The 20,404-nt window shown below is 42.1% G+C and overlaps 1 protein-coding gene across 1 annotated transcript; it reads right to left on the minus strand.

The window, feature by feature from the left end:
* Positions 1-1,138: 1,138 nt before the first annotated feature.
* On the minus strand, positions 1,139-8,677 carry LOC134445226 (uncharacterized). The gene is made up of 4 exons (XM_063194303.1): positions 8,373-8,677; positions 6,326-6,350; positions 3,233-3,307; positions 1,139-2,381 (listed from the first exon to the last, which is right to left on the minus strand). The coding sequence occupies exons 1-4, from the start codon at positions 8,538-8,540 to the stop codon at positions 1,963-1,965; spliced, it is 687 nt and encodes a 228-aa protein (XP_063050373.1). The 5' UTR covers positions 8,541-8,677; the 3' UTR covers positions 1,139-1,962.
* Between the last annotated feature and the right edge of the window lie 11,727 nt (positions 8,678-20,404).

Consider the following 20,404-nt stretch of genomic DNA (forward strand, 5'->3'; position numbering starts at 1 on the left):
TAATCCCCAACATCACTAAATTCTAAAATACCCAAATATCTGTTAACTATTAATTTAACTCAAAGTAATATATTTAAAATCTCCAAATAATAAATGCTGCAGTTTACAGCAGGCTGCCCATAGATCTTTGGAATGATTTAGCAATAGCAATCGCTAATCGTACGTTGGCGTTACACATGATATGACAGTGTCACGATTGTGTCAAACAACAAGTCATAGGCCTAAGCATTAGAGATGCACCGGATCCTGATTTTTAGGATCCTGCCGGATACCGGATCCACTGCTTAAGATCCTTAAGTATTATTATTGGCATTGGGTGACACTTTTTTTTGCCTTTTGGCAACCAAGAACCAGGGCTTCGAACCGGTTCAAGGAACGAAAACCGAAAACCGAAACGAAAAGAATTTTACGCAATTTTACGAGAAGCCGAAACATAAACGAAAACGAAATGGTCTTCAACTGTTCCTGAACAGAAACGTTATTCTGAAATCCACAAAACCGGTTAATAACGGTTTATTTCGTTCTCTATATATTTTATAAAATTTCACAAAAGCATACCCTGAAGCATATATTGAAGTGTTTGCGCTGTAGAGTTACACAGGAAATTGGAGTTATTTGTCAGCAACAGACCAGCTACACCATATCTACACCATGCAGGGTTAGGAATTATAGCGCAAGATCTCCATATGGATAAAACTTACAGCCAGGTAAGGAGTTTAGCACGTATCCAGAATGTGAGATCTGAATGTTTTTGGATGCCGCCTGTGATTTAGCCTATTATTTTTGGGGATAGAGTAGCTACTGTGTAAATCAAGGGCAAATACTAATGGGTACGCCTATTCTAGGTATAAGATACAGTCCATAAAAATAAACTTGATAGGCCCGCAAAACACTTCCGGGAACGATAAGAACGAACGATATTTTGCGTTCTGAACCGGTTCAGGAACGAAATTTTGGTGCTGGAACGAATTCAGGAACGAAAACGTTAAATAAAGGCCTACCCGAACCGTTCGGAACGGAACGATTGAAAAATAATTTCGTTTTCAAGCCCTGCCAAGAACTGCTCCCAGTTAACAATCGAAGACAACAGAAGTCAACAAGACAGTTATGACATTATATTCAACACATTGCTCTTTTTATTCGTCATCCTATTCAATAAGAGGACATTTACACATATGTATGATCCAAATATAACCAAATCCAAACGTTAAGCTTTAGGCTACCTCATAACTCGAATGACTGACATTTTCCCAACAACTTTCAAGGCACAAAATACAGTATACAGTCTTTTGGTCTCTGCAAACTTTATGTTTAGACAGGAAATAAAGAAGGGCTTCAGGGTCCCCATGCCAATACCACACACACCTAAGACGCCTGAACTGCTATTAAGTGTTAATTCAACACTCGAAATCTTGTCGAATCTTGTAGTGACATTTCAACTCAAAGTTTGTGTTGAATCAACATCACATGTCTGCAGAACTAAGTTACAGTGCCTGGGGACAAAGCCTGACGTCACATACCCAGCCTGTTTACACACATGGCACACCTTCCACCGGTAGTATTGACACCCACACTGTCAAGGACAATGACAATCCACTCGTTGCACCACACCAGTCAACTGTTATGTGATCCGCCTGCCACAAGCATTCATGTGTACACACGCACACACACACAGACACACACACACACACACGTACACACACACACACACGAAATGCTAGCCAGTGAATTAGCAAACGTCAGCAAGTCAAACTGAATCAATTACTAATATTGTTGTTTCCGTGCAAACGGTTTCGGTTTAAGATTGATGGTATCACAGGCAGATTGAGCAACTCACTGTGCCATTCAGACATCTACAGGACAGGTTTTTTTTTCTATTTGATATGTCTGTCAATGTAGTACACCTGGCCTATACACAGAATATTCTGTTCTGTTTTAGGAAAAAGAAACCCTGTGTACCACTTAATAAATATCTGTGTGTAGGTACACTCCCCAGAAGGTTTTCGAGGCCACATCTCCACCCATGTCCACAAAGCCAGGTTTTAAAATCTGCACCTCTATTTCCCCATCCCTGAACTCGTGTTGGGCCATGCTGATTACAGTTCTGTACCAGATTTTTGTTGCACAGGGAACAGTCTCAATGGCAGTGATAATAGCTAGCTTTTCGTTGTAAAGGCTGCCTTTCCACATCACTTTCTGTTCCAAGACGAGAAACGGCTCTTTGCAGGGTATACTCGCGTTGCTACGGTAGACCACCTGTAGGTAGATGTTGTACAGGCCATGCTTCGGTATTTCCAGCTTGTGACGTGTTTCGTTGTACACCATGTTGGAATTGGAGACGGGCCTCCAGACGACGTGTCCATCCGCTCCCCGGCCAAAGGCTATCAAATATGACACCAGAAGGATGAGGTCAACCAGCTATCCAATCAATGCATCAATCCAGTCATCAATCACTCCATCTAGTCCAGTAGTTCTCAACCTTTTTTGAACAAACATCCCCTTAACGTCATCGTAAGTCTGACAACACCCTCCTTAGTATTAAAAAATTAAATGGACTAATGTCCCCCAATGACAACTAAGCACTGCCCCCTCTCAGTTGTATCCTTCTCAACACCCCCCCTAGAGCTCCCCGACGCCCAATGGGGGGCTGTACTGCCCCCCTTGAGAAACGCTTATCTAGTCCATCAGTCCCTGTTTGAAGATCTCTTTTCCAAAATGCTATAAAAACCATGTAGCCTCTTAGTGCTTCTGGTATTGCTACTGTATGAAATTACCGAGAGCCTTAAGTAACAGATATAAACATAGCCATTACAAGTTTGGTGAGAGTAAGGTTATAACATAGGCTCTGTGCTAAGGGATTAAATATAGTTATTATGTAGTTGAGTCGACGGGCCCATCTGCACAAAGAGGCTACTGTTATCTGATATTTCCATATTAAATTCAAACACTGAATCACTGATTTCAATGACATTAACAGAGAAAGACCATAAAACTTAATTTTTGAATTCTTTTGAAAATGGATATGTATCATTTTGGAAAAGAGCTCATCATGTACTGGTAGCATGAACAAGACACATGTACGTGACTGGAGAATACCAGTCACATGTAAGTGTCTAACATGACCACAGCATTGGTGTAGTAGGTAGCGTTGTTGAGCAGGAGAGCATCTGTCTGTATAAAGCAAAATTGTGCGTGAGTATCGCTCAAAAAATTGAAGAAAAGAAGATTTCACCTCTCAGGTGAGCACGATGTGGTTCAGGTTTGCTGACCAGTTGGGTCTGCTTCTCTAGCCACATTGGGGAAGTCTCTGTAACAGATGGAAAGGTTATTTGGTAACACTTTAGATTAAAAGTCGCTAAAAAGTTTTGGAAACACTTTGTAAATAACAAACTAATAATCAACAAAACATTTACAAATGTTGGTAAATGAGTTATAAATACAATGTTAACACACACATCTGCTGTGAGGCTGGTTCTTACTCATTTACAAACTGTTTTTATTAACACATTTGTTTCTAATGTGTTAATAAAGCACTTTAATGGACTGTTATTCTAAAGTGTTACCAGGTATATATGTAAGCATAAACAGCAACTAGCCTACATAACATGTCAGCAGGGGGGATAAACCCTCTGGCATCTTGCTGACAACGATGATGACATTACTAACACATTCATATGTACAGTGTTATTTTTACAAGTCTTGACTGGCTAATAATTCATTCGTGTGTGTGTGTGTGTGTGTGTGTGTGACCGTGTGTGACCGTGTGTGCGTGTGTGCGTGCGTGCGTGCGTGCGTGCGTGCGTGCGTGCATGCGTGCGTGTGTGTGTGTGTGTGTGTGTGTCTGTGTGTGTGTGTGTGTGTGTGTGTGTGTGTGTGTGTGTGTGTGTGTGTGTGTGTGTGTGTGTGTGTGTGTGTGTGCGCGCGTGTGTGTTGCATGCCAAGACAAGCTGCTGTTGCAGTTTCCTGGTTGGTCTATATTAGGGGTGTCAAACACATTTCAGATCACCTGGTCTATATCTGGAGTCTGGATAATGATGAGCAATAGGTCAACTTAGGTAGGTGTGTGTGTGTGGGGTTGTGTGTGTGTGTGTGTGTGTGTGTGTGTGTGTGTGTGTGTGTGTGTGTGTGTGTGTGTGTGTGTGTGTGTGTGTGTGTGTGTGTGTGTGTGAAAGAGATATGGTATGATATAATTGTGTGTTTATGTGCATGTTTGGATGTAGGCTACATGTTTACATGTTCTGTGGTCCAGTCCTGCATGTTAAGTGTGTTTTTATGTTTGTCTAATGTGTTGATATGTGTTCTTTGTGTAAACGCTTAGACTCTCTGTGCCCATACCAAATTTCTCTCTAGAAGAGACAATAAAGGCTCATCCTATCCTATCCTAACTTCAAAAGATTGCTGAGAAGCAGCAAGGTAGGCACTATCACGGGCATGCTACTGCGTTCACTGCACTCAAAGACTTTACTTTACTTCAGTGTAAGTGTCTGCAAGTGTGCCTCATATGGCTGGACTTTTCCTGGAGGGCCGGCAGTCCTCCGGGGCTGATGCTTCCCTGATAGTGGGGTGGGCGGTAAGGATAGACCCATATATATATCGGTATCGGTATCGGGCCGATATTTGCATATTATAAGTGTATCGGTATCGGCAGATTAGCATGTGGTTTTGGCCGATACGCAATATTTATTATTTTATGCCATTCATTTTTTTTTTTTTTTAAAGCACCAAGACACTTCATTTTTTTATCACTTGATTGTTAGACATTACTTGATAGTTAGAGTGGGTGTTTAAATGTTACAAGTTCTACCTCAATCTGATAATGTTAAAGGAATGTTTATTTTTAACTTGAGACCTGGAATATTTGTCATTTTTTAACCTTTTTTTAACCCATATCGGCCCCAAATATCGGGTATCGGCCAAGGGTGATGAAAAAACATCGGTATCGCATCGGCCATTAAAAAATCTGTATCGGTCGACCCCTAGTGGACGGTGTACTGAGGGAGGGGCTGATCTATGCCAACAAAAAAAGCCCAAGCCATTTGTTTTGGTTTAGGGCCCAGTTCAGCCCTGCCTGCCTCTGTTGTGGATGCAGATATGGATTGCTCCTGATATGAGGGCTGTTAACATGATGATGCACAGAGCAACTTATTTTAACCATGTCTCAGGGCAACGATTGGTCTACTATGACGTTGTTTGGAATGTTTATCACTGTAACACTTCCATCAGGAGAACTCGGATCAGCAACAGCCTTTGCTGACTTTTAAAGCCTTTTTGTGCAGAAGGGCCCAACGGCGGGCCAGTTCAGTCTTTGCTGAAAAGAATCAGCTGGCCTACGTACATCATAAAAACAATGGTATGACATTACAGAGAGCCTTACAGGACCAGTTCAGTCCATTTCAATATGCTGTTGTATTGCTCACGCTACCCTTGACTTGTCAGTACCTGGTGATGCCACATTTTTCATCTCAGCCCTTTCCGATATATGAGCTATTCTAATGGGGGCAGCGTCCGTTTACATTTTTACAAAAATTTACATAGGCCTACTCCAAATATTTCCCAAATGGTACCGCTGTTTGCTAGTTGTCTGCTGATGTTTTATAACACCAGTACAGTCCACCGTCTTGAGCTTCAACTTCCACATCATAGTTGCTCCTGCAGTCTCTGCTCATAGCAAAGCATCTTCAGAGTTTTAATCTCATCTTAACCTTTTGGATGTTTTTGGGAATAAATAAAAATGTGTTTTGTTTTTTTTATGTAAACAAAGCGCTGCCCCCATTACAATGACCAGGATCTCGGAAACGGCTGAAGAAGAAGAAGAAAAAAAATATCGGATACTGACAAGTCCAGGGTAGTGTGAGCATTACAACTGCATGTTGAAATTGACTGAACTGGTCCTAAGTTTAAGTAACAGATTAACACTTGCTCATCACAATTTTTGTGACAATAAGGTTACATCAGGCTCTGTGCAAAGGCCAGCCAATCATGTTGCTGCTCAGCAACATTGCTCAAACATTTCCATGTGTGCATCATTACAATTAGGTCCTCCATCTACATTAGGCTACATTCATCACCAAAAGTGAAAGATAGAAAGGTCTCTAAACTTAGAGGAAACTGTGGTCTTAACGGTAGGGGGATTGGTCTTGGAATCAGGAGATTGCGCGTTCGAACCCCATATTATTCATGGATGAAGTGCTCTTGAGCAAGGCAATTAACCTGACTTTGCTCGAGGGACTGTACCCAATACCCTGTGATAACTGTGAGTGGCTTTCAGTAAGAGCATCGGCTACCTATGTGTAATGTAATGTAATCTTGTTTTAAAATGACTCACCTGCAAATTTGTCTGAAGGAGATGCCTTTAAAACAAGCAGATATAAAGACATACAGTTAAATTAAGATACATAGCCACAAATTAAGAGGTGATTATTGTCAGCATCCTCATTATGCACATAAATCAAACCTGCATCGTTGAACCCTACCCTTAAGCCTAATGGCCATACCTCCATAGGCTATTTTGTTGTCATTAGGGGCCAAGCAGCGAAGCTGGCGAAGGCCCCTATAGAGTTAGTAGGTTTTCTTCATTATTATTATTATTATTATTATTCTCTAGTCACCATTCCTATCCCTCTGCAAGTCTATGGCAGCCCATAGAACCGTAGGCAGGAAAATGCTGTAAATTGGCACACACATTCGGGGCAGTCTCAGCATTACCCACAGCAATTTATAGGACCCCAGCCCCAACGCTCTAGCGCCACCAGCAGGTCAAAGTTGCAGGTACATTTCTGCTTGTAACTTTTGAACCGCTGGGCCAATTTTCATAAACTTGGTATCCCTGGAATCCTTGAGTCAAGACGAATCCAACGCACACTATGACGTCATTTTCCGCCAGGATAGTTTTCCCGCCATTTTGAATTTTGTAAAATTCAATAAAAATGTTAATTTTCCCGCAATTTTTGACCAATTCGCCCAAAACTCGGTATGTAGTATCTCTGGAGTGAGCTACACATGGGGTCTTCAGGAATATTGGATATCTTTTATCGTTTAGCCGTGACAGCCAATCAAAATTGTCGTAAACGTGGCGAAACAGGAAGTGAGGTCATATCTCAGCAACCGTTTGTCGAATCAGGCTGGGCTTTTGTACACACATAGTAGTCCATCCCATGACCTACCACAAAAAAAATCAGATCCCCAGCTCAAACTCTGTAGCGCCACCAGCAGGTCAAAATTTTAGCTACATTTTTGCCTGTAGCTTTTGAACCGTACTCCCAATTTTCAAAATATTGGTACACAGGTCATCTTCACACTATGCTGCACCCAGGTATGGATTTTCGTAACAATTGGAAAAACTATCAGCTCTCAGCAGCCATTCAAAATTGTGGAAAGAATGGAGGGATTTTTCTCATCTCTCTGTCCCCTTACCAACGGCACCTGCGCACGTTCACTGACACCATTCTCGGCAGGGGGTCTCTGGACACACCGAGAGCTTAGGTGTGTGCGTAGTCTGCTATTGCTCTAGTGTCAACCAAAGCCCCACTGCCCCACCCCCCCCCCCACCCCCAACCCACACACACAGACAGAGGGAGAGGGAGAGGGAGGGGGAGGGGGAGAGGGAGAGAGAGGGAAGGAGGGAGGGAGAGAGAGAGAGAGAGAGAGAGAGCATTGTTGTTCTCTTGGTTCCTCTGTCTGTCTCCCACACACACACACACACACACACACACACACACACACACACACACACACACACACACACACACACACACACACACACACACACACACACACACACACGTTACTTCTATGTACACCAATTCCTCAGACCAGTCTCTCAAAAGGCTGGCCAACATTACATTGCAGCCTATAGGATTCTTATGTTTAGGATTTCAAGGACATATCTATTTTCAGTAGGCTCCCGGTTTTTTTCCCATAATATTGTATGTCATATAAACAATTTTACTAAATAGAATGATCACAGAGGATTATAATTGCTGTCCAAAAAGCAAGCCTCTCAAGTATAGAAATTACTTGCTGATATTTTATAGACTAATTTGAGAGGGAATGGAAATGTGTTACTCAATATAAATCAAGGGCAGCACAGGCTCTGCCGTGGCCAACCGGTAGGGCACTCGTCTATCATGCGGCTGACCCGGGTTTGATTCCCAGCCCAGGTCCTTTGCCTACCCTCCCCGTCTCTCTCCCCATTTTCCCCTCCAAGGAATGCACCCCAACATTGGCGAGATTTGGGCCAAAGGGGGCGCTGCAGTTCCTTCTGTTGCCGTGGCGACTTTGGCAAGTTTACTGCTTGGCCCCGCATTGCTGCTTGCAGCTATATTTTTCATATTCATTTTGACGGGTGCAAAACATGGACATTTTAAGCTTACCTTTGCCTGCGTACTGGAGACGTAGATGACCACAAACGCGCATATCAGGGTGTTGATCATGACGGCTGCAGTGACAGCCACACAGATTTTTTGATTGGTCTCACTGCGTGTCGGCGTAAGTTTGTGATACGCCCTGCAGTCATCAGCAGTCATCAACGGTCCGTCCATGTCTGTCCGTCAAATTAATTTGCAGTGTAGGAAGGAAATCTCAAATCCCGTCTTTTATGCCGGGTGTCCGTCCGCTTACGGGTACGCCCACAGTCAGCGCATGGAATGTTCTTGTGTGCGGAAGTCGACGGTCAGTGCTGTTGATTGCGTGTATAATTTACCACAGCCTCTTTAATTGTGCATCAAAGACACTAATTCAGTGCATAACTAGGCTAATACACCATAGCCTACGCCCTGAAACATCTATGCACTGAAACCATCTGAGACCAGCGATCTTTCTAATCATCAATAACATTATCGCGTGCATTAAGCCTACTCCGCATTAATGGTCTAGAATAGGCTAATATTATTTTCTTACAACCCCCCTCTCTCGAGCGCGCGTGAGCACAAGTCGGCATATCTAAACAATAAACACGGATTTCAAAGAGGTATGCCCTACCATTGCCACAACCCTGCACGTCTCTTGCAGCTGAATCAAGAATGACCGGAACATTTTTGACAACTTCTGAAGTTCTGATCAGAAACCTCCTGATGGTCCAAAGTATAAGGGCAGGTGCAGGGCTCCCCGACAACGTCTTTGGTTTCAAGCCTGATGCATCAACCGGTTTCATTTTACCTCGTGAAAAGTAGCTGCAATACAATTATTCTACTTGTTATCGCTGGTGACAGGTGGCAACGGCAGTCTGGCTAGTTCAGTTGGGAGGAGGCGTGGTGAATAGGATCATGGGTTATGCCAGTCTTTCTCAAAGTGGGGTGTAAGCCCCCCTGGGGGGCGCGAAGGCATCGCAGGGGGGGCGTGTCACATCTGATTTTGGGTTTCCACCCCCCCAAAGAAATTATTTCCTGTCTCGCCATTAAGTCAATACGTTTAAAGCCCTCACCAACATTGTATTATTAATTGTCATGAATTTGAATAGTATAGGAAACTAGAAATGCACTCAGAGAATGCAGACCTCCGTCAGGGAAGCTGAATTTACTAATATTTGTGACATGGTGTGGTGTGATCCGTGCAGGCCTACCATTGTGTTCAGAGAAGTGAACATTCAATTTTAACCAAATTACGTGTCTCTTTTATTAGCTAGGATGTATGTCACCTGGTTAGCTTTAGTATAGTTCATATGTCATTGTGGGATTGGCAAATGTTTGGTCATGCCATATAGGCCCTACTGTACTGTGGAATATGTACAGTTGAGGACGATATTATTAGCCTCCCTCCTGAAATTAGACATTTCTCTTGATTTCTCAGTGAGAATGACCATTATGAACCGTTTCTGTTATTCTGGAAACAAATACACTGATGGAGATAATGTCCAATGAGTTGAATTCGCATTCTTCTATCGTTATAATGAGTTTAAACAAAAAAGGGCAAAAATGGCCAGGACAAAATTATTAGCCCCCTTATCATTAATATTCAATATGATTTATGAACCAAAACTGGCACTTTGATCAGTTGTTACCTAGGTTGGCACATGCCCCACTAGGGATTTTGGCCCATTTATTCACTGCAAAGTGTTCTAGCTGGTCCAAATTGCATGGATGCTGAGCATAGACATTTGCCACAGACTCTCAGTGGGATTGAGGACTGGAATTTGAGCGGGTCATTCCAGTATCATGGTTTTAGTGTCCTTGAAGAACCTCTGAACTAATTTAAATGTTTACTTTGGGGTAAAATGTTGTTGGAGGACCCAGCAATCCAGATCCAGACCCAGACTCCCTGTGTCTGAGGCTGAATAACAGTCTAAAAACTTGATGCCCCCACCACTATGTGTAACTGTGGAAACTGCTTAGTCTCATTAGACCAAAGAAGCATTGGACACCTGCCTAGATGATTGTTATTGACCTGGCCTCACCTGGAGTTTTTATTTCAAGAAAGGCAGCTGTTAGGGCTTGTCATCATATTGGGCTTTGGGGCCATCATCACAGAAGAACCCTTTTACTAAAGGCGGTGCATATCAGAGTGTTGTTGAGCTTTTCCTACGAACTAGAGGTGTGTCGTTCATGAACGAGCCTGTTCTTTTGAACGGCTCCCTGAAGTGAACGATGGGAACCGGATCACAGCTGGGGGAGCCACTCGACCGTTATTTCGTTCATTTCTCATTCATTTTAAGCACGTGACCTCGACCAGAGTAATAAAATTTGGGAAAAAACCACAATTGTTTACCCCAAATAGAGGCAAAAACGGTCTTTAGAAGCAGGAGAATAATCAGTTGTTGTTTGGACAAAATTACCTTGAGGAGGAGTCAAAATATTACATTCTTAACACTGAATAAATCATTTAAAAAAGAGCCAAAAGATCCAGTTTTTTGAACGGCTCTTTGAAAGGAACGAGCCACTAAGATCCGGATCCCAAAAAAGAGCCATAAATCCCATCTCTACTACGAACATTTGAAAGTCAAACATGAGTTTTGCAAGTCTCTGCTTTCATCTGATGAGATTCAATTGCACCTGCTTTGATGCATGCATTCTGCTTCTATCAGGTGAAGAAAGGGATAGTCCTTAAAACTTTATAACATGGTTTCCACAATTAAACATGGTGGTGGAATTATCATTCTGTTGCACCCTCAGCCACAGGAAACCTTGTTTGGGTGTACGGCACCATAAAATAGAACATTATGATAGAATGTGGAAGGTGACCATGCAAAAATATGATCACAGAGGAAGCTAACATCTTCACTGGAGCTTTTAGTAAGATAATAACCCAAAACGTTCATCCAAAATTGTTCAAATGTTCTTCAAGGTTACTAAAACCATGATCATGTTGTAGTTCGGATCTCAATCCTTTAGATAGTCTTTGAGGAGTGCTGAAAAAGAATGTCCATCCTCAACATCCATGCAATTTGGACCAGGTTAACTATTTGCAATGAAAAAATGGGCCGAAATCCCTAGTAGGGCACGTGCCAACATAGTTAACAACTAATCAAAGTGCCTGATGTCAGTTTTGGTTCATAAATGGCTCTCTATTGACTATTAATGATAAGGGGGGCATTTTTACCCTTTTTTATTTAAACTCATTGTGAAAATTGAAAAAATGCTAATTCAACTCATTGGACATTATCTCCATCAGTGTATTTGTTTCTAGAACAACAGAAATGGTTCATAATGGTCATTCTCACAGAGAAATCAAGAGAAATGTCTAATTTCAGGAGGGAGGCTAATAATATCGTCCTCAAGGCCTACTGGAAATTATTAGATCCCATCGCTACAGCCTTAGTGACATTGTTCATTCATTGTGTGTTGGCTGCATGCCTTTCATCACATAATTGTTTTGTCACAATATTAAATGGCAGCTATTACTGTAATATATCCATCCATAATTAGGTAATGATATGACTACGGTGGTCAATATTGCCCTTTGAGAACGCTTGAAGAAATCTACGCGTTTTACGCACCCGAACACACACAAGGTTTTTAGTATTAGACACTTTATAAACTGCCAAACTACTTATGTCATTTATATGCTGAGATGCTCTCTGTGTGATGCCTTCTATGTTGGGCAAAAGACGCTTAAAGGACCGCTTGGCGGAGAGGTGGCAACAGTGATTATGCCATGGCTAAGCACTTTACAGAAACACATTCAAATGCACATGCCACTTTCACAGCAATAGGCATTGACCACATCCCTTTGAATACACGAAGAGGGGATAGACAAAGACTGCTTAACCAAAAAGAGAGCAGATGGATACACAGTTTAAATGCCATGCAATATCCGGGTTTGAATGATAACATCGACATGATTTCATTTCTCTGATATTTATTAGTTACTATGAAGTGTTGATGTTTTTTAAGAATGGTTTATGATACTCTCTGTTTTTCTTGTAGCCTATAAGGTGTAAGGACAGCAGGTGTCTACCATATTTGTTTTGGGCACCTGTGCGAGCACGGACGGGAGTAACCAGATGGCGCGCACGTTCACAGGCGCGCACGGTTTGGAGACCTGCGCGACGCGCACCAGAACTTGATGACGTTCACATGCATATAGGGAAGTGGGGGGAGATTTGAAATGTTTTTACAGCCCTGAAGAAGGCCATTGTCGGCCGAAACATGTTGGCAATTTTTAACCGTTCTACTATGAACTAGCTGTTTATTAAAAGCTTTTTAACCCAGAAGAAGAGTGCCTTGGATATATTTTTTTCATTGACTTGGATGGATCCTTCGTAAAGGATAACCAAAGAGCACCTTCGCCAAAACTTCAGTGAACGCCGAAGCCCTCTGACCCTTTTTCTTTGTTCTGAATCAACTATTACCATGTGTCTCAAGTTCATAGCATATAATTATTTAACGAATAGATAAGTAAGGGTACAGTTAATAGTTAAGTAGCTATTAGGTCATACTTAACTAAGGACCTTAATTAACACTTACTTAATACAAAAGCAAGGCATATCTAATGATTAAATAATACCGAAATATTGTTGTCTGTAGATTGCGTACCCATCATGCACTGCACTTCTTGGAGCTAATATTCTCAAACATTAACTTAATTATCACAAAGGAATGGTTTAGTTTTGCTTCAAAACTATTACTCATCATAATGTTCCGCATTTATTGTAGGGTTTTTACCATTAAAACTAATAAGTGGTATATGGAAATACATCTCATCACCCCACTATCATTGAGAAGTGTACGTCCAATCCTTGCTATATAATGGCTCCTGTTGCCACAGTTACAGTGATTTGAACGAGTGAAAACTAGATGTCATAGTAGATTAATAACCTAACTACTAGGTATGCTCAGCCAACTCTACTATAAGGGTCCCAAATACCAATATCTATCGATTAATTAACCATTAGTTATCCGCAGCCAACTCTAATATAAGGGTCCCAAACACCAATATCTATCTATTAGTTAACCATTAGTTATCCTCAGCCAACTCTAATATAAGGGTCCCAAAACCCAATATTTTTGTATTAATTAACAATTAGTTATGACTTACTTTTGTATTAAGTAAGTGTTAATTTTGGTCCTTAGTTAAGTATGACCTGATAGCTACTTAACTACTAACTGTGCCCTTAATTATCTATTAGTTAAATAATAATATGCTATTAACTTGTAACACAAGGTAATAGTTATCTAATAGTTAAATAAGTGCTTATTAATTTGTTAATACAACAATTAATATGTGTCTAATGTGGCATTAAGTAATGCTTATTAATCCTTACTTAAGTATTAGGTTGTAGCTACTTTACTGTCAATTATGGCCCCTTATTTGGAAGTGTTACCAGCTGATCTGGTTGAGAACAATTAACTCTGTGAACAATGAACTCTGTGAAAGCTGCGACGTATGCGTGACATTATATGTAATTATTATATTACATTATGTTTTAGTGTCTGGCTACGCCTATGGCTTCAGCCATGATGTGGGCACAGTAACAGCAAATCTGCGCTGTGCGCATTCTGATTGCCTTTGTTGTGGTGACCGTCGCAACACAACTGTGCCTTCATCACTGTTAACCACTGTTCACCAAATATCTCCACCCTTTGTGAACTCCAACTGAACAGGGAACAACTGCTCAACTCCGCAAAAGCTGATTTGGTTGTCAGGCCAAACGCTCGGAGAACAACTCCGCAACGATATGTGTGCCATATTGTACATCATTTGGTGTGCTATTGGTTACACAGCCATGTAGGCACAGCAAATCCGTGCGCTATGCTGTGACTGTGGTCACTGATCACACAGGGCTGGACTGGCCATCTGGCGTACCGGGCAAATCCCGGTGGGCCCTCGCGCGTCTCGGGCCCTCCCAGGGCCCAAAATAATAATAAAAATATATATAAATTATTTTTTATTGTCTGCACCCGTAAAAAATGACAAATCGGCGCCCATTGGATGCTTCTTCTGATGCACATTGGGCTAGTCCAATGAAACACTTCGGTTCTCTAAGGCCCGCCCCTCCCTACAGACCCCCACTTGACTAAACTAATCATCACCTCGATAGTTGACGACCACCTGGCTTAAAACTCTGGTGGACGATAGGACGCAAAATGGAGAAAGAAGAGTGGCTACATGACAAGCGCAAGAAAAGATAACGCATACCCTAAATTGGACGCTGCAAAATGTGCTAAAATCACTGACAAGTTGTTTAAAACTAAAAACATAAGCTCGAGCTAATGTGGTTCGGCCCGTCGGAGATGGGGATTGGGGAACCACTGCTGGACGGCTCGATAGGTTGGGACACTGGGGCCGCGAGCGGACAGGTGGTACTGGATAATGAAGAGGAGGAGGTGTAGGTGTAGGAGAGGGTTCGAGCAGGGGAAGAAAAGATGAGGAGACGGGAGACGAGACGTGACTCAGGGATATTGAGGTTAGTCTTCACCCCAGCACACCCTCTAGCTAGCTAATGCAGTGTAGCCAAGTTTGGCTACCCCTTTTACCCATACCGTCTGCTTGTTTCGTTTCCCTGGCCTTGCCTGAGACCAAGTTGTCATCCTGACTTAATCAAATTACTCGCAAACATGTACTCATTTTGATGCCGTTCCCTGCCCTTCTCTTGTAATGGTGTAATGCCAGCATAGAAATCGTTCGTTTGTCTTGTCACAAGGCCGTGATGTGTGCTGTGTATTAGTTATGCGTCGTGTCCTCTACTCTACATCTAGCTGGCCTCTGCGTTTTTCCGCATGAAACTCAAGTTGTCGTCCCTCTTTACTCGCTCAAATCAGTAACAAATATGTAGATTTATTTTCATGAACTTCTTGTAGCCATTTCTTTTCATGTGTCGGCTGTCACACGGACGACATGACTGTCTTGTAATTACATGTTAATTACGGCGCAATGGCGCATCCCTGCCCTTTCCCTTTCTCCTACAATATATTTTTTTTACTCTTCTGCTTGTCGCTGTGTTGTGCAACTACGATTTTGTACTAAATGCATTTTTGTAATCTTTCCCCTAATGTCATGTCACGTCATTATCAAGACATCTGGTTTTATCATGAGTATTATCTGCCTCTTAGATGGATAGGTAAGACGTCGACCAGCCGTGCCATTGTTAAGGAATCGTTATACGCGCTCACTTGACCTGCTGTGAACGCTCTAGCTATTTGTGTTGTTGTTGGCATTGCAGTGTGTAGGCTATGTTGGAAGTCTAAGCAATACGACTTGGTTTTGCTGTGGTGAAAAAATGCCGAAAAAAACCCACTTGTCAGACGTTGACAATCTGAGCCTCTTTTGATGAGTCTCAAGCTGCATTACAGTTCATGCCTAGATAACAACTTTTGGTTTTGGGGCGCGTTGGGTAAGGGGGGCGTGTTGTTAACATGCCATTTAGTAAGCAGGCTCACTGACTGTATGAACTGGAGCAATTTGAAACATAGGCTACTCAGAACTTCAGAAGCAGTAGCTTTTTTCTTCCTTTCAGCCCAGGTCCAGTGGGCAAGAATATCTTCTGTGTAACAAAAACATGACCACCATATAAAGGCCTATACATTATACATACATTATTTGTCTGTATATATACGCCGAGACTATGTCATCATATACCGATATACCGATAGAGGCACTGGGCCCTCAGGAGTCAAAAATTGCCCGGGCCCTTTTCAGATCCCAGTCCAGCCCTGCTGATCCTGTCCATCAATCCAAGTCGCAGGCACGTCCTAGCATTGCTCAATTCACCTCGTCCACCTTGTGGCAGCCCGCGAAATAGCAGCGAACGAACAGAGCGACAGACGGACAGACATGCCACTCAGAAATCGGGCGATCAAATAACCTCCTGGAGGAGGAAATTAACACACTTCTGCATTTGACTGCAGTCCCTCTTTGTTTAATCTCACCAGTGAGTCACCCCTCCTTTGATTCTGCGCAGCGATCGTAAAATCGGTCTGCGTGAGTAGGGGGGGCTCGGAAGCATTCAGACCAGGGGTGTCAAACTCATTTTGGTCCGGGGGCCGCATACAACCCATGTGGACCTCAAGCGGGCCGCATTAGTAACATCATCACAAAAAAAAAAAACGTAAAGCAGAGGATTAGTGTTCAGTACTATCACGTTTTAAGTGTGTTGAATATGTAGAAAGTAGGGATGCAAATTATCGATTAATTCATTAATCATTAGTTGATAGCCTTATCGATCGACTTCCGATTAATTGATAAGCGGCGTTTTTCCCCCAAAATCTCAATGTTTCTCGGGAAAAAAACGATTTAATCTTAAAATTTTAATTAAAAATTGAGATAAAATACCACATTTAAATTAATTCCATTTCAATTCTTTAATCCAAAGGTGATTTAAATATTCCCACTATTCACACCCCTCTTCATACACACTTTTCACATGCCCATTTCACCTGGATCTCTTCTCAGTTGAATTGTCGATTAATTGCGATTCATGTTTTTTAATTAATGCATTGATCGATTAAAGTCGATTAATCGATTAATCGTTTGCATCCCTAGTAGAAAGCAATGCAATACTGATAATCCTATGCAAATGCCTTGACTTCATTCATTCATTGGCAACCATTAATTAAATATGGGACAGTTCATTTTGGCAGGGGGTCTGGGGGCTTTCCCCCAGAAAATGTTGTATTTCTTATATGTAATTTCCTGCATTTTTACGCATTCTAACATCCCGTTTCCAGTTTGAGCTTAATAGGAACCAATACAAATCCAATGATATTTATTATTTAATTACAACCAATACCAATACAATACGAATAAGAAGTATTAACATTTTATCTCTATATATGAGGTCTATAATATATGAGCTTTATCAAATGCCTGTACAGTACAAATTCACCATTTATAATAGAAGTGTGATGTGCACTTTACTACATATATACAGTAGTAACAGAGTGATCATTGGGTTAATGTCATGCAGGTCTCGATTTTGCCCCGAGGGCTGTAAATGCGCATTTCGGTTATTTCATTTAAAAAAAAAAAAAATGTAAAAAAATAAAATAAAAAAAATATATATTTTTTATTTTTTTTTTTACATCCGGGCCGGATGGAACCCTCTGGCGGGCCGGATGCGGCCCGCGGGCCGTATGTTTGACACCCCTGATTTAGACCCTCTGAAGGGGGGAATGATGGAAAAAGTTTGAGAACCACTGGGTTATGCTATGGCTGGGACGTCGTAGTCGGAAATGAGTTCTATAAACTGAATGGAATTCCTCGAGTACTTGGAGGTGCACTGTGTAGGATGTGGCCAGAAAAGGTATTGCAACTACCCTGCTCATTGAAACTGTGATGCTTATTGCCAGTAATAATAAACCAAGTAATAAACCAATAGGCCTATGTATTAGTATAACCAAAGTACAGCATTTTTTTGCAGCTAAAAATGTCTATTTCTGAAAATTCAAAATGGTGGACCATGGAGAAGATCCCCTTCTCATGTGTGAAAAGTGCAATTTTCCTAGTCATAATGAATAGGCTACTTAGAATTTGATGGTGGTGGTAAGTATTTGTTTAAAAAGTAATTTGTGAATGGGCAGCATAAATTCTGGAAATGAACTATGGGCCTACTAAAAATATTACACAGTGCACCTTTAAGGGAGGTTGTATGGATATGACTTAGCCTGACAGGCCAGACCATTCATTTTGAATTACTTTGGTCTGGTAAAACCAGGCTAACTTTAGCCATGGATTTGCGGCTTTCCAAACGTCTAGGAGTGTGTGCTTGTGTGCCTAGGCTAAGGCTATTCTTCTTCGGGGACCGGCGTGCGGCCGCTGATTATTCTGAGCAAGGCACGAGATCCCCTGCCTTGCTGGTGCACCGCCTAATGCCTGTACAAGAGTGAAAGTACCGACCCGGGGAGGAGGTTATGCTCAATCTTTTCACGGGCAAATGCCAGTCTACTTACCTACTACTACTCTACGCACCTCGAAGCTTTCTTTTTCAGCAGGTGCAGCTTTTCAGGGTACTTCAAAGAAGAGCGTATAACTGCTACTTCACAGTTCACTTTATTTTTTGGTAAAGTAGTCTACTGGCTTCCTCACTCCCAGACCGTGCTGCCTGACCATTCATTTCACCATGGCCGGATTATGTTGGCCCATGGGCACTAGGCTACAGGCTGCTGTGGGCCCCCCAACCCGAGAGGCACATTTCGGGATAGATTTACATAGTGTCATAATTACGAGCTAGGAATAAAGGACAGATGAATTTCTCAAAACGGCATCCTGTCACAATTCCACAATTTTTCACTTTTGGCCAATCAAGGTCCTATTGGTAGGTAGGGGCCCCTAGGCTGCAGTCATATCTAGCCCGAGCGTGTGTTAATCCGGCCCTGCATCTCACCTCGTCATCACATTCACGTCGTACCCTTCAGGTCCTCCATTCAGTCCTCTAGGCCAGTGTTTCCCAACCTTTTTTGTCTTGCGTACCCCCTAAGCCTCTTAGTTGTGCCATGAGTACCCCCAAAGTCAAGATTTATAGCTTTCTCTACCCTAATGTAACTAAGCTCCATGTATATGTTAAAATTATATTTTTCCAAGTACCCCCTGCAGTGTGCTCGCGTACCCCTAGTGGTACACGTACCCCTGGTTGGGAAACACTGCTCTAGGCAAACTGCATATTTAATTGAAGTGTGTACAAATTGCGTAATAATATCCAAAACATGACTGAGCATTAACAGTGTTGCGGACTTCTATTATGTACCTCAGTCAGTACCCTATCATAGCCACAAGCCTGACATAAGCACATTGCCTGACAGAAGCACATTGCAAAGGTTCAGGTTGCTTTCATTTTTTTTTATTGAATGTTGACTACGGTACACAGACACATGGCATTGGGTCATATATTACAAACCATGTCAGTTCCGATCATACAAATGTAGCCACGAAAAAGGAAACAAAAAAGTAGTGGTAGTGCCAAATGAGTACTTTACATGACTTTGTCAGATCTGACAGCATACAGTACATATACTGAGTCTGCTGCACCAAGCAAAAACCCAGTGGAAGATAAGGAGAAAAGCGTTTGCATCATTTTTCAATCAATCTTATTATTTTCAACTTCCTATAATTGTGAATTATACGTGAAGTAGTGCATCTTAAATCTGAGATGAAAGTGAACGTTAGTCTGCACGGAAAACCCAGGTCACAGACCCATTTGGAGAAAAAAAAACAATGTATACATCCTGTACAATACTCTGTGATCATATCTATATATTTATATATGTACAGACTTCCTTATGTACAGTGTTGTTGTTATTTACACGGAAAGATTATTAACACAAAAAAAATGCAACGCCAGGTTAAGAAAGACAAGAGCAAGAAAGGGTAGAGAGAAAGAATAGACAGGAAGGCCCTACCATGGCTCTAACGGTAGGGCACTGGGTTGCCATGACGGCGACCCGGGTTTGATTCCGGCCCGGGGTCATTTGCCAACCGCTCCCCGTCTCTCTCCCCATTCACTTCCTATCTACCTCTCCTACTGTCCTGTCCTGAATAAAGTCGAAAAGACAACAAAAAAAACTTTAAAAAAAATAATAATTAAAAAAAAGGGACAGGAAACTGTATTAGGCAGTCAGCAGCAATGGAGGTCTATCCTCAGCCAGCCACACCTGGAAATCTTAGGGAAGTGTGGGCATGCCAGAGCATCGTGTAACTAATTTCAGTGTAGTAGCCTAAAGACACACACACACACACACACACACACACACACACACACACACACACGCACACACACAGAAATACATACCGCACATACAAATGCACATACTGACGCACATACTGACGCACATGCATGTACTAAACCCCCCATCCCCCCAAACACACACACACACACACACACACACACACACACACACACACACACATAGGAGACGAGTGTGCATAAACACTTCCTCCGTGATGCATATTCAAAGACACGTGTTTCTGCCACTGAGGTCTATGAAGGAGAGGACAAACGCCTCTGTACATCACTCTGTGGGTCTGCTTACTTTTCTGT

The sequence above is a fragment of the Engraulis encrasicolus genome, chromosome 3, assembly GCF_034702125.1.
Source record: "Engraulis encrasicolus isolate BLACKSEA-1 chromosome 3, IST_EnEncr_1.0, whole genome shotgun sequence".
NCBI classification, from domain to species: Eukaryota; Metazoa; Chordata; class Actinopteri; order Clupeiformes; family Engraulidae; genus Engraulis; species Engraulis encrasicolus.